Here is a 14,642-nt window from a genome sequence, read left to right on the forward strand (position 1 = left end):
CTAGGTTAGAACTGTTGCTGTTAAACACAACAATTCATTCTGAACTGGAATAAACAGATCACATCACACACACACACACAGGCTTTTTGATCGTGCAAACCTCAGTCACAGTACAGATAAAACAATGATCAGGCCTACTGTACATCTTACTGTAGAAATTATAGTTGATAGAAAGTCTAGGTTGGAACTGTCGCTGTTAAAATACATATTCTTTATTCTGAACTGGAATAAACTGATTGATCACATCACACAGATGTAGACCAGAAAACACACACACACAGTCCTAATGAGAGGTGTGTGGCTGGTTGAAGTTTTCAACCAGCAGGTCTATTCTGGGCTCAGTTTTTCACAGTACAACACTGAAGTCATGCTCAGCATTGACACTGTTTCTGTACTTGAGAACCCTGACTTGCATAGGTATGTGGTGCCAAACTGGATCAGAACATCTACTGCTTTCTCAGTCAGGCAGGAGACCACTTCCTGCTGTAGATGAACAACCCATAACTCTGTGAGTGTTTGCCCCAAAAAGCATCTTGCTTCAATCAGTTTATTCCCGTTCAAAATAAAAAGTATTACTTGTATTTTAACGGCAACAGTTCCAACCTAGACTTGTTTTCAACAAGAATTTCTACAGTAAAATATACAGTAGGCCTGAATTTCTCATCTTCATCTGTACTGTTTCTTAGGGTTGCACTCTCAGTAGCTAGTTAGCTTGCTTTGGCTAACGTTGGCTATTAGCTGTGTAACGTTACAAGGCCAGGGGATTGTTTGAAAGATAAACTTACATCTACTACTATGAGAGATAGTACTCCATTATTTCTGCTTAACATCGCCTGTTATAAAATGACAACAATGTCTTGTTAGTTGACTTACTTTCCCACTTTCGAAGCACATTCTGCACTGCACAGTCAACACTGTATCAAATCAAATCAAATTTTATTTGTCACATACACATGGTTAGCAGATGTTAATGGGAGTGTAGCGAAATGCTTGTGCTTCTATTTGCGTTTCATGACGATTGAGCTCAGTCAAAACTTGTGAGTTCTAGCAGGAGTCCATTTCTTGACAGCGGTGAGTGATGGCGACCTGGAAATAACAAGTCAGTGGCTTGAACGACAGCGCTGCAGCGTGCGGAATTATCTTCAAGAAAACTGTAAAAAAAGATCCGGTGAACCGCGAAGCACAAGGGCATCTACCTCTCCCTCTCCTACTGGCGCAGCTGCCAAACTGAGCAGAGAGCGCTGCTAAGGAGAGAGTGCACTGAGCCAAGAGCGCTGCTAAGGAGAGAGCGCACTGAGCCGAGAGCGCTGCTAAGGAGAGAGCGCACTGAGCCGAGAGCGCTGCTAAGGAGAGAGCCACTGAGCCAAGAGCGCTGCAAGGAGAGAGCGCACTGAGCCGAGAGCGCTGCTAAGGAGAGAGCGCACTGAGCAGAGAGCGCTGCTAAGGAGAGAGCGCACTGAGCAGAGAGCGCTGCTAAGGAGAGAGCGCACTGAGCCGAGAGCGCTGCTAAGGAGAGAGCGCACTGAGCCGAGAGCGCTGCTAAGGAGAGAGCGCACTGAGCCGAGAGCGCAGTTGCACTTGGCCAAATCAAATCCAGTAATTAATGAAATATTTATACGTTATTTGGGTCGCGGCCCATACTTTAAGAAACGCTGCTCTATGGGGCTTACACGCTAGCCTCCCAGCTGCCTGACTGGCTGCACTCCTTGGCTTGTTGTGATTGCAAACATACATATACAGACAGACACTTACCATACACAGGGATGCTGGCCCATGTTGTGTCAGGTTGGCCTGATGTCCTTTGGTTGGTGGACCATTCTTTATACACACGGGAAACTGTTGAGCGTGAAAAACCCAGCAGTGTTGCAGTTCTTGACACGGTGCGCCTGGCACCTACTACCATACTCTGTTCAAAGGCACTTTAATCTTTGGTCTTGCCCATTCACCCTCTGAATGGCACACATACACAATCCATGTCTCAATTGTCTCAAGGCTTAAAAATCCTTCTTTAACCCATCTCTCCCCTTCATCTACACTGATTGAAGTGAATTTAACAAGTTACATCAATAAGGGATCATATATTTCACCTGGGTCCACCTGGTCAGTCTGTCATGGAAAGAGCAGGTGTTCTTAATGTTTGGTATAGTCAGTGGAGACCTACAATTGATTCCCATTCAAACGTCTAGTTCCCAAGCCTAACCCTAAACCTCACCCCTAACCCTAATTTTAAACCTAACCTTAAAATAGCATTTTTTTACAAGTGAGGACTGGCAAAATGTCCCCACTTCTCTGAATTTTTGTTGGTTTACTATTCTTTAGAGTGCTTTTGGTACTCACAGTGAGAGTAAGATGTGTACATGCGCACGCACACACACACCACACATCAGTACACTGAGGTTGTGTCTACACTTGACACTTACATGCGACTTCTGCTATCAGAATGTGAAGACCACATTGAATAGACGGGTCTAGACGCACAAAAGTGGCTTTGTGGTGTGATTGTGTTCAGATCTGACTGTCTACTTCAGGAGGTGGTCAGGGCTGCATTGTGTGTGGATTCCTCCTCAGTCTGGACGCAGTCAGGCTACCGAAAGCGCATACAGTGGGCGACGTCATCAGCACTCCTTCCACAAGTCTCCAGAAAACTTGTGTTTTGGGACCGAGAGGCACCTTTTCATTATAACGTTGGAGGAAATGCTATCCAGCTATCCAGCTAGCTAAAAGTATGTTTGGTTTGGCTAGAGTTCTGCTAACCCGTTTGCAATCCCTTCAGTGTTGCTTGCTAGCTAGACACAGAGGTTAGCTGGCTAGTTTGCTACAGTAGTTAGCTACTGCCGTCAGGTGTGGTTGTTGTGTTACTATCATATGTAGCCTATTCCACCATTTGTAGAATATATACTGGCATTTGAATATAGCGTGTTTGGAATTCCATAATCAGAATACTAAAGCTGCATGATCTGTCAAGCCTAGACATGGCCTGACACACACACACACACACATGCACACACACACATCTCTACTGCATGCCTCCTCTCCCTCAGAGACCTAGACCAGAAAGAGAAGGAACGGTGGAGCAGAAAGAGTCAGAGAAGAGGATGAAAGGAAAGGAAGACATTTGATATGATTAGAACCCAGCAGAGAGTGAGTGAGAGCAGAAGGAGCCGTTTGTGGGTGTTTTGTTGTAGGGCGGCGTCATGTGGTGTAGAGGTTATAGCAGTGACTCGTGGGACTAGAGAAGTGCATTAAGGGCCACGTGGCGTTTGGCCCTGAAAACCCAGCTGGCCATGGAATTCATTCAGAATTATTGCAGTATATTCCTCAAGAGACTACAGAGTCCTAGTGTGAGAAATGAATAACGGTATCTATTCGGTACAGATATCAGTGAGGCAGGCCGTGTCCCAAAAGAACCTATTCCCTATGTGGTGCACATCTTCTGACCAGAGCTTGGGTCAAAAGTAGTGCACTATAAAATGGATAGGGTGCCATTTGGGACACAGTCAAAGTTAACCTAGCTAATGGACAATTACATTTTATGTAATAAAATTAATCATGGGAAATTTTCTCGCTCCTCCGATTCAAAGGGTCAACCATCCCTGAAATGAGCCGAAATCCAGAGACAAAAAATGTGAGTTTTCTTTCTGTCCATCCGGTCCATGTACAATGAAGTCTGTTTTACAAAACTGGTTTAAATAAACTGTTCCTCCATTGTCCACCCCAAGGCCTGCACTGACAACTTGTCACAATTAATGCCCTGTGAGTGGCAAGGTGCTGTCAAGATCCAGAACAGACACACACAGATGGACATACACACACAGATGGACATACACACACAGATGGACATACACACACAGATGGACATACACACTCAGACGGCACACACCAACCTGGTCTTAGAGCATTTCGTATTATTTTGTAAGAAAATCCGAGACACTAAAATTAGTATGATATGTATGATATGTATGATATGTATGATATGTATGATATGTATGATATGTTTTGTATGATATGTATGATATGTATGATATGTATGATATGTATGATATGTATGATATGTATGATATGTTTTGTATGGTATGTATGATATGTATGATATGTATGATATGTATGATATGTTTTGTATGATATGTATGATATGTATGATATGTATGATATGTTTTGTATGGTATGTATGATATGTATGATATGTATGATATGTATGATATGTTTTGTATGATATGTATGATATGTATGATATGTATGATATGTATGGTATGTATGATATGTATGATATGTATGGTATGTATGATATGTATGATATGTATGATATGTATGGTATGTATGATATGTATGATATGTTTTGTATGATATGTATGATATGTATGATATGTATGATATGTATGGTATGTATGATATGTATGATATGTATGATATGGTATGTATGATATGTTTTGTATGATATGTATGATATGTATGATATGTATGATATGTATGGTATGTATGATATGTATGATATGTATGATATGTATGGTATGTATGATATGTATGGTATGTATGATATGTATGATATGTATGGTATGTATGATATGTATGATATGTATGATATGTATGATATGTATGATATGTTTTGTATGGTATGTATGATATGTATGATATGTATGATATGTATGGTATGTTTTGTATGATATGTATGATATGTATGATATGTTTTGTATGATATGTATGATATGTATGATATGTATGATATGTATGATATGTATGGTATGTATGATATGTATGATATGTATGATATGTATGATATGTTTTGTATGGTATGTATGATATGTATGGTATGTATGATATGTATGATATGTATGATATGTTTGATATGTTTTGTATGATATGTATGGTATGTTTTGTATGATATGTATGATATGTATGATATGTTTTGTATGATATGTATGATATGTATGATATGTATGATATGTATGATATGTATGATATGTTTTGTATGGTATGTATTATTTTGTGGATGTTCATCACCCATTTCAAATCAAATTGTATTGGTCACGTACACATGGTTATTGCGAGTGTAACGGAATGCTTGTGCTTGTAGTTCCGACAGTGTAGCAATATCAACAATTCCACAACAACTACCTAATACACACAAATCTAAGTAAAGGGATGGAATAAGAATATGTACATATAAATATATGGATGAGCAATGACCGAGAGGTATAGGCAAGATGCAGTAGATGGTATAACAGTATATACATATGGGATGAGTAATGCAAGATATGTAAACATAATTATTCTTATTTGTTAGAGTGGCCAATGATTTCAAGTCTGTATGCAAGCAGCAGCCTCTCTGTGTTAGTGATGGCTGTTTATCAGTCTGATGGCCTTGAGATAGAAGCTGTTTTTCAGTCTCTCGGTCCCAGCTTTGATGCACCTGTACTGACCTCGCCTTCTGGATGGTAGCGTTGTGAACAGGCAGTGGCTCGGGTGGCTGTTGTCCTTGATGATCTTTTTGGCCTTCCTGTGACATCGGGTGTTGCGCCTTCTTCACCACACTGTCTGTGTGCGTGGACCATTTCAGTTTGTCTGTGATGTGTACGCCGAGGAACTTAAAACTTACTACCCTCTCCACTACTGTCCCGTCGATGTGGATAGGGGGGTGCTCCCTCTGTTGTTTCCTGAAGTCCACAATCATCTCCTTTGTTTTGTTGATGTTGAGTGAGAGGTTGTTTTCCTGACACCACACTCCGATTGCCCTCACCTCCTCCCTGTACCGTAGGCTGTCTCATCATTGTTGGTGATCAAGCCTACTACTGTTGTGTCGTCTGCAAACTTGATGATCGAGTTAGAGGCGTGTATGACCACGCAGTCATGGGTGAACAGAGAGCACAGGAGGGAACTGAGCACGCACCCTTTTCAATATTTTACCCAGATTTTAGCGGAGATGTAGAGAAGCATATTTAGATACAGACACCTCAAGAGGTATGCTTAGATATCTCGATCTACTTCTCCAGAGTCAGATTAACTCGTGGATACCGTTTTTATGTCTTTGAGTGCCGCGTTAACGCAATGACGAAGTCTATGGTAACTGCTAGCATGCTAGTAGATACCATAGACTTCCAGTCATTGCACTAATGCTAGTTAGCATTGGCGCTTAAAACTGCCTCTAACTTCCTTCCTACCGGATGCCGAGATATAAAAATGGCATCCATGAGTTCATCTATCTCGGACAAAGTAGATAAAGATATCTAAGCATACCTCTTGAGCCGACTCATCGCCAAAATCCCAAAGTATCCCTTTAAGTATAATGAGTGCGGCTGTAAATTGCAGGAAAACGCTGTCTTCAGGATGTGTTTTTTTTTTGTGCAAAATTCACCAACTCCCAGACTGGGGGGCCTTGTCCCCCTCCAGATCATCCACCAGCCATCCAATGTACTTTGTGTCCCCTCAGATATTTGGGGTGCATGATGCCCCCGTCTGTTAGGCTACAGTAAACAAACACTACAGTAGGGAAGGCATTTCTTCAAAGTTGTGTGTGTTGTTGCATTGTATTGCTCACTAACCCCACTGACTTCATCCTTTCGAAGCAACTATTATAGAGGGATTTATTCTCAAGGGAAACATTGAGGCTGGCGGAATCCTTTGCAATACATTATCTTAAATGTCAGAGGTTTACTTTATGGAAATAATGGCTTCATTCCAGTGCATTGAGTCTATACATTCATTCCAGTGCATTGAGTCTATACATTCATTTCAGTGCATTGAGTCTATACATTCATTTCAGTGCATTGAGTCTATACATTCATTTCAGTGCATTGGGTTCATATGTTTATTTGAGTCCATTGGATATACATACATTTTAGTAAATTGAGAGAATTTGTGTGTTGGATATATATGTTTACTAGAGTGCATTGGGTGCATGTGCTGATCACATATGTAGGAGTACAGGGCCAGGGGTGTGCTTTGGGCAAAGTGACCACTCACCTCCTATTTTATGTATTTATTTTTGAACCTTTATTTAACTAGGCAAGTCAGTTAATAAGAACAAATTCTTATTTACAATGACGGCCTACCAAAAGGCCTCCTGTGGGGCTGGGATTAAAAATGCGAAATACAATATAGGACAAAACACATCACGACAAGAGAGACAACACTACATAAAGAGAGCTGTAAGACAACAACATACCATGATAGCAACACAACATGGTAACAACACATGACAACAACATGGTAGCAACACAACATGACAGCAGCCCAGCATGGTAGCAGCACAAGACATGGTACAAACATTATTGGGCAGAGACAACAATTCATCACGCCAAGCAGCCACAACTGTCAGTAAGGGTGTCCATGTATCCTGTCAAATGATTTGTCACATGTGTCGAATGCATAAATTACAATGCAAAATGAATCAAATACACAAGAATGAAGCTATATACAGGGAGGACCAGTACCAGATCAATCTGCAGAGGTACGAGGTATTGGAGGCAGGGTGAATGACTGGGCATCAGGATAGATAATAATAAGGTATTAGAGGTAGATATGTACATGGAGGCAGGGTAAAGTCACTAGGTATCAGGATGGATAATAATAATAAGGTATTAGAGGTAGATATGTACATGGAGGCAGGGTAAAGTGACTAGGTATCAGGATGGATAATAATAATAATAATAATAAGTTATTAGAGGTAGATATGTACATGGAGGCAGGGTAAAGTGACTAGGCATCAGGATAGATAATAGTAATAATAAGGTATTAGAGGTAGATATGTACATGGAGGCAGGGTAAAGTGACTAGGTATCAGCTAATGACTAGAAATAATAATAAGGTATTAAGGTAGATATGTACATAATAATAAGGTATTAGAGGTAGATATGTACATGGAGGCAGGGTAAAGTGACTAGGCATCAGGATGGATAATAATAATAATAATAATAATAATAATAAGGTATTAGAGGTAGATATGTACATGGAGGCAGGGTAAAGTGACTAGGCATCAGGATAGATAATAGTAATAATAAGGTATTAGAGGTAGATATGTACATGGAGGCAGGGTAAAGTCACTAGGTATCAGGATGGATAATAATAATAATAATAATAAGGTATTAGAGGTAGATATGTACATGGAGGCAGGGTAAAGTGACTAGGCATCAGGATGGATAATAATAAGGTATTAGAGGTAGGTATCAGGTATTGGATACTAGGTATCAGGATGGATAATAATAATAATAATAATAATAATAAGGTATTAGAGGTAGATATGTACATGGAGGCAGGGTAAAGTGACTAGGTATCAGGATGGATAATAATAATAATAATAATAATAATAAGGTATTAGAGGTAGATATGTACATGGAGGCAGGGTAAAGTGACTAGGTATCAGGATGGATAATAATAATAATAATAATAATAATAATAACTAATAATGGATAATAATAATAATAATATTAGAGGTAGATATGTACATGGAGGCAGGGTAAAGTGACTAGGTATCAGGATGGATAATAATAATAATAATAATAAGGTATTAGAGGTAGATATTTACATGGAGGCAGGGTAAAGTGACTGACAGGATGGATAATAATAAGGTATTAGAGGTAGATATGTACATGGAGGCAGGGTAAAGGACTAGGATCAGGAATAATAATAATAATAATAAGGTATTAGAGGTAGATATGTACATGGAGGCAGGGTAAAGTGACTAGGCATCAGGATAGATAATAATAATAATAAGGTATTAGAGGTAGATATGTACATGGAGGCAGGGTAAAGTGACTAGGTATCAGGATGGATAATAATAATAATAATAAGGTATTAGAGGTAGATATGTACATGGAGGCAGGGTAAAGTGACTAGGTATCAGGATGGATAATAATAATAATAATAAGGTATTAGAGGTAGATATGTACATGGAGGCAGGGTAAAGTGACTAGGTATCAGGATAGATAATAATAAGGTATTAGAGGTAGATATGTACATGGAGGCAGGGTAAAGTAATATCAGGGTAATAATAAGGTATTAGAGGTAGATATGTACATGGAGGCAGGGTAAAGTCACTAGGCATCAGGGATAATAATAAGGTATTAGATAGATAGTACATAATAATAGGCATCAGGATAGATAATAATAAGTATTAGAGGTAGATATGTACATGGAGGCAGGGTAAAGTGACTAGGCATCAGGATAGATAATAATAAGGTATTAGAGGTAGATATGTACATGTAAAGAGGCAGGGTATTAAAGTGACATAGTGCATCAGGATAGATAATAATAAGGTATTAGAGGTAGATATGTACATGGAGGCAGGGTAAAGTGACTAGGCATCAGGATAGATAATAATAAGGTATTAGAGGTAGATATGTACATGGAGGCAGGGTAAAGTGACTAGGCATCAGGATAGATAATAATAATAATAATAATAAGGTATTAGAGGTAGATATGTACATAGGCATAATAATAATAATAATAATAAGGTATTAGAGGTAGATATGTACATGGAGGCAGGGTAAAGTGACTAGGCATCAGGATGGATAATAATAATAATAATAATAATAATAATAAGGTATTAGAGGTAGATATGTACATGGAGGCAGGGTAAAGTGACTAGGCATCAGGATAGATGATAATACGAGTAAAAAAAGAACAGAAAGAACAGAGAAGCAGCAGCGTGTGTGTGTGTGAGTGAGTGTGTGAGTGGATGTTTATTTACAGTAGTGTGTATGTATAGTCTTGTGAGTGTGCATAGAGTCAGTGCAAGATAGTCTGGGTAACCATTTAATTAGATATTTAGCATTCCTATGGCTATTTAGCATTCCTATGGCTATTTAGCATTCCTATGGCTATTTAGCAGTCTTTTGGCTCGAGGGTAGAAGCTGTCTCGGAGCCTGTTGGTCCGAGAGCCGATACTCCGGTATTGTTTGTCAGAGGTAGCAGAGATAATAATAATAATAATAATAATAATAAGGTATTAGAGGTAGATATGTACATGAGTGACTAGGTATCAGGATGGATACAGTCAATATTTCGGTCCTTCCTCTAAGGTCCTTCCTCTGACACCGCCTGATATTAAGGCCTTGGAAGGCAGGGAGCGCGACCCCAGTGATGTATTGGGCTGTATTGGGCTGTCCGCACCACCCTCGTTAGCGCCATGCGATCGAGGGCGGGGCTATTGCCATACCGAGCGGTGATGCAGCCAGTCAAGATGCTCTTGATGGAGCAGCTGTATTACTTATAGCCTACTGATGTGGAAGAGATGCTGTCGTGCCCTCTTCACGAGTGTGCGGGTGTGTGTGGACCATGTTAAGTCCTAAGCGAAGTGGACGCCAAGGACCTTGAAGCTCTTGACCCGCTACACAAAAACCCTGTTGATGTTGATGGGGGGGCGTGCTCTCCCCTCTTTCTCCTGTAGTCCACGATTAGCTCCTTGGTCTTGCTGATGTTGAGGGAGAGGTTGTTGTCCTGGCGCCACACAGATAGGTCTCTGACCTCCTCCCTAAAGGCTGTCTCATTGCCGTCAGTGATCAGGCCTACCACCGTTGTGTCGTCAACAAACTTGATAATGGTATTCGGGGTCAGCGTGGAGTGGTGTTGTTGCCTACCCTCACCACCTGGGGACGGACTGTCAGGAAGTGGAGTGGGTAAGGTATCTGGGATGATGGTGTTGATGTGTGTTATGACCAGCCTTTCAAGCATAATTACAGACTGGGACAAGGGAGAGATTGAGAATGTCAATTAAGACACTTGCCAGCTGGTCTTCGCATGCTTTGAGAGCGCACCCTGGTGTTCCATCTGGCCCGGCGGCCTCGCGAGTGTTTACCTGTTTAAAACTTTTATTCACATCGGCCACCAAGAGCGAGATCACACAGTCATCCGGAACAACAGGGGCTTTCACTCAAAACTCAGTGTTGTTATCTTCGAAGCGAGCATAAAAGGGATTTAGCACGTTTGGGAGATCTGCATCACTGGGCAACTCATAGTTGGGTTTCCCTTTCTAATCTGTCATGATCTGCAAGCCCTGCCACATGCCACTAGCAGTGTAATAGGATTCCACCTTCCTCCTATATTGTCCTTTTTCATGTTTGATGTCTCGTCAGAGCTGGTAGCGGGCTTTCTAAGTCTGGGCCTTCTCCGTGTCCCGTTCTTTGTAAGCGGTAGCTCTAGCCTTTAGCCCAGCGTGGATATTGCCTGTAATTCATGTTCTTTTGGTATGGATACCTTCTTATAGTCACTGGTCACCATAGCAGCACCCACCCATAGCACGCGCTCCAGCAGGTATATTTCACTGGTCACCCTCAAAGCCAATTCCTCCTTTGGCCTCCTTTCCTTCCAGTTCTCTGCTGCCAATGACGGGAACTAATTGCAAAAATCACTGAAGCTGGCGACTCATATCTCCCTCACTAACGTTAAGCACCAGCTGTCAGAGCAGCTCACAGATCACTGCACATGTACATAGCCCATCTGTTAATAGCCCATCCAACTACCTCATCCCCATACTGTTATTATTATTATTTTTTTGTTCCTTTGCACCCCAGTATCTCTACTTGCACATTCATCTTCTGCACATATATCACTCCAGTGTTTAATTGCTAAATTGTAATTATTTCGCCACTATGGCCTATTTATTGCCATACCTCCCTAATCTTATCTCATTTGCACACACTGTATATATACTTTTTCTATTGTGTTATTGTATGTTTGTTTATTCCATGTGTAACTCTGTGTTGTTGTTTGTGTCACACTGTTTTGCTTTATCTTGGTCAGGTTGCAGTTGTAAATGAGAACTTGTTCTCAACTGGCCTATCTGGTTAATTAAATAAAGGTGAAATCAAATTTTACAAATAATAAAACTGTGGGGACGTCGTCTATACACTTATTGATTAAAACCGTGACTGATGTGGTAATCTCCTCAATGCTATTGGATACCGGAACATATCTGACGTCTGCCTCATCAGACCACTTCCATATTGAGCGTGGCACTGGTAACCTATGAGCTGAGGGTTGGGTGTGTGTGTGTGTGTGTGTGTGTGTGTGTGTGTGTGTGTGTGTGTGTGTGTGTGTGTGTGTGTGATGGTGGGGAGATCTGACAAAACGTTGACGCATCAAAGGCAGAGAGCATGACATTTTCATCTGAGGCCCATGCACTGAGCTTTGATCATCGAGATAACCACAGCTGCATGGACCGACTACATGGAGATGGATTTCAACTCCTCCACAGCACGGGGCTTTTGCATATTATATGAGTTGCTAGAATTTAGATTTTCTGAGAAGCCACGTGTGCAGTTTGTGTGTGGGCTTGTTTACATGTGCAGTATACGGTGTGTATGAGAGGGGGAAGGCTGACGTCTGTAAGATATGGTCGACAGAGAAACCTAATCGTCTCCGAAGGAGTACGCCTCATCTTGCCTATACACTTCCACGGTACGTTTCCAAGTATGTTATTCAGGCAGACTTTAACACGAAACAAAGGAAACATAGGCGCTTGTCTCAGTCGCTCTCCTCCCCTCTGTCTCTCTCCTCCTCCTCCACACAGGGAAGTTCACGTGTATCGAGGTGCGATTCCACCTGGAGAGACAGATGGGCTACTACCTGATCCAGATGTACATCCCCAGCCTCCTCATCGTCATCCTCTCCTGGGTCTCCTTCTGGATCAACATGGACGCCGCGCCCGCCAGGGTGGCGCTGGGCATCACCACCGTGCTCACCATGACCACCCAGAGCTCCGGTTCTAGAACATCTCTACCTAAGGTGGGTCGGGAGGGGGGGGGGCAGAGTGTGTGAAAGTGTGAGTGGGTGTGTGTGGGTTGGCAGGAGAGTGTGCTGTGTGCATCACCTCTGGTGCTCGCGCAAAAAGGTGTCCCTCCTTCAGGACTGACTGTCCGTTGTTGATTTATGGTCTAGGTACAGGGTGACTTTTTCCTGTTTGCTTAACGGAGCCTCGCAGTGTTGCAGAGATCATACGAGATTGAACGTGTTGCATCGTTTATACAGCTAAATGATCTCAAATAGACTGTATAAAGAGTTACCGAAGACATTTTATATATAAGAGATGTTCTGAGTTATATGTTAAATGCCCCTGCTGGTGTTCAGAGACTTTCTGTCTATATGGAGCATCTCAGTACTGTTTAATGCATCTCCTCCCAAAGGGCCTGTGTATATATGTTTGGTATTCGCCCATGTAGAAGAACAAAATACTGGCACTTACTTAAATGACAAGTTCAGTATTTTTAGACATACTGTAAAACCGAGGATACAATTTTCTCCTGGGCCATAGACTACTGTCAAGGTTAACATTTCAAATAAATCTAAATAAAATAAAAAGACCTAACTTGTCCTCTTTACCCTTGTAGTATTTAGTGTTCTGTATGTGTTGAAGAATGATGCAGCGTAATGAATGGAATGTTCCGTCACGTAACTTAATTGAGCATTCAGCAAGAAGACGTTTTTACACCGTCGTGATATCAGTGATTGCATATCGATCTCCTTGAAAGATAAAACGGTAACATCATGACAGACTAAATGTTAAAGGTTCAATGCATCTGTTACCTCCGATATCAAACTTCTGGGTTAACAATTAAAAGAATATCCTCTTAGCAAAGGTCCATTTCTCAAGCAAGGGTTTAGCTAGGACTGTCTGGGAGTGGGTCTGAGTGGGGAGGGGGAAAACTGAAAACTAACTGTTATTGGAAGAGAGGCTTTGAACTCTCTTTCTTATTGGTCTATTAACTCATTTACCACCTGGTGATGTCACCAGAGATGCTATAACACCATCCCACCAAAACAGGCTGAAATTCCAGGTGGTCTTTTCAAACAGCTCTTACACTAACGGGGCATTATCATCATTTTCACAATTTCACAGCATTATTCCAACCTATCCAGCTAAAAACATCTAAATACTCCATGACACATTTGATATATACATGTATTATGTATTCTCATACACTCCTAACATACTCCAGATTATGTAACAGCATCAATCCAATCTCTGTGAAATGAAAACATAAAACAAGCTGCAAACTTGGCCAGACAGTTGAAATTCTATGAAATTCTATGAAATTCTGCCAGATAATGTCAGACTATTCATTCTCTCAACTCCTTGGTCTCCGTCTGTCGGTCTGTCTCTGCTCTCTGACTGTGTGACTGTGACATGGTCTCCGTCTGTCTGTCTGTCTGTCTGTCTGTCTGTCTGTCTGTCTCTGCTCTCTGACTGTGTGACTGTGACATGGTCTCCTGTCTGTCTGTCTGTCTGTCTATGACGTGGTCTCCGTCTGTCTGTCTGTCTGTCTATGACGTGGTCTCCGTCTGTCTGTCTCTCTGTCTGTCTGTCTGTCTCTGCTCTCTGACTGTGTGACTGTGACATGGTCTCCGTCTGTCTGTCTGTCTATCTGACTATGACGTGGTCTCCGTCTGTCTGTCGGTCTGTCTGTCTGTCTGTCTCTGCTCTCTGACTGTGTGACTGTGACATGGTCTCCGTCCGTCTGTCTGTCTGACTGTCTGACTATGACGTGGTCTCAGTCTCTCTCTCGGTCTGTCTCTGCTCTCTGACTGTCTGACTGTGACTTTGTCTCCGTCTGTCTGTGTGTCTGTCTGTCTGTCTCTGTCTGTCTGTCTGTCTGTCTGTCTGACTATGACGTGGTCTCCGTCTGTCTGTCGGTCTGTCTGTCTGTCTGTCT

General features: G+C 41.5%; 1 protein-coding gene across 1 annotated transcript in view; it reads left to right on the forward strand.

The window, feature by feature from the left end:
* Window positions 1-14,642, forward strand: part of glra3 (glycine receptor, alpha 3) — a 69,462-nt gene that overhangs the window by 46,250 nt on the left and 8,570 nt on the right. Inside the window, exon 7 of the mRNA XM_065024107.1 lies at window positions 12,503-12,717. Coding sequence (XP_064880179.1) covers window positions 12,503-12,717 — 215 coding nt within the window. The remainder of the gene's footprint in view (window positions 1-12,502; window positions 12,718-14,642) is intronic.

This window comes from Oncorhynchus nerka, linkage group LG11 (genome assembly GCF_034236695.1).
Source record: "Oncorhynchus nerka isolate Pitt River linkage group LG11, Oner_Uvic_2.0, whole genome shotgun sequence".
Lineage (NCBI taxonomy): Eukaryota > Metazoa > Chordata > Actinopteri > Salmoniformes > Salmonidae > Oncorhynchus > Oncorhynchus nerka.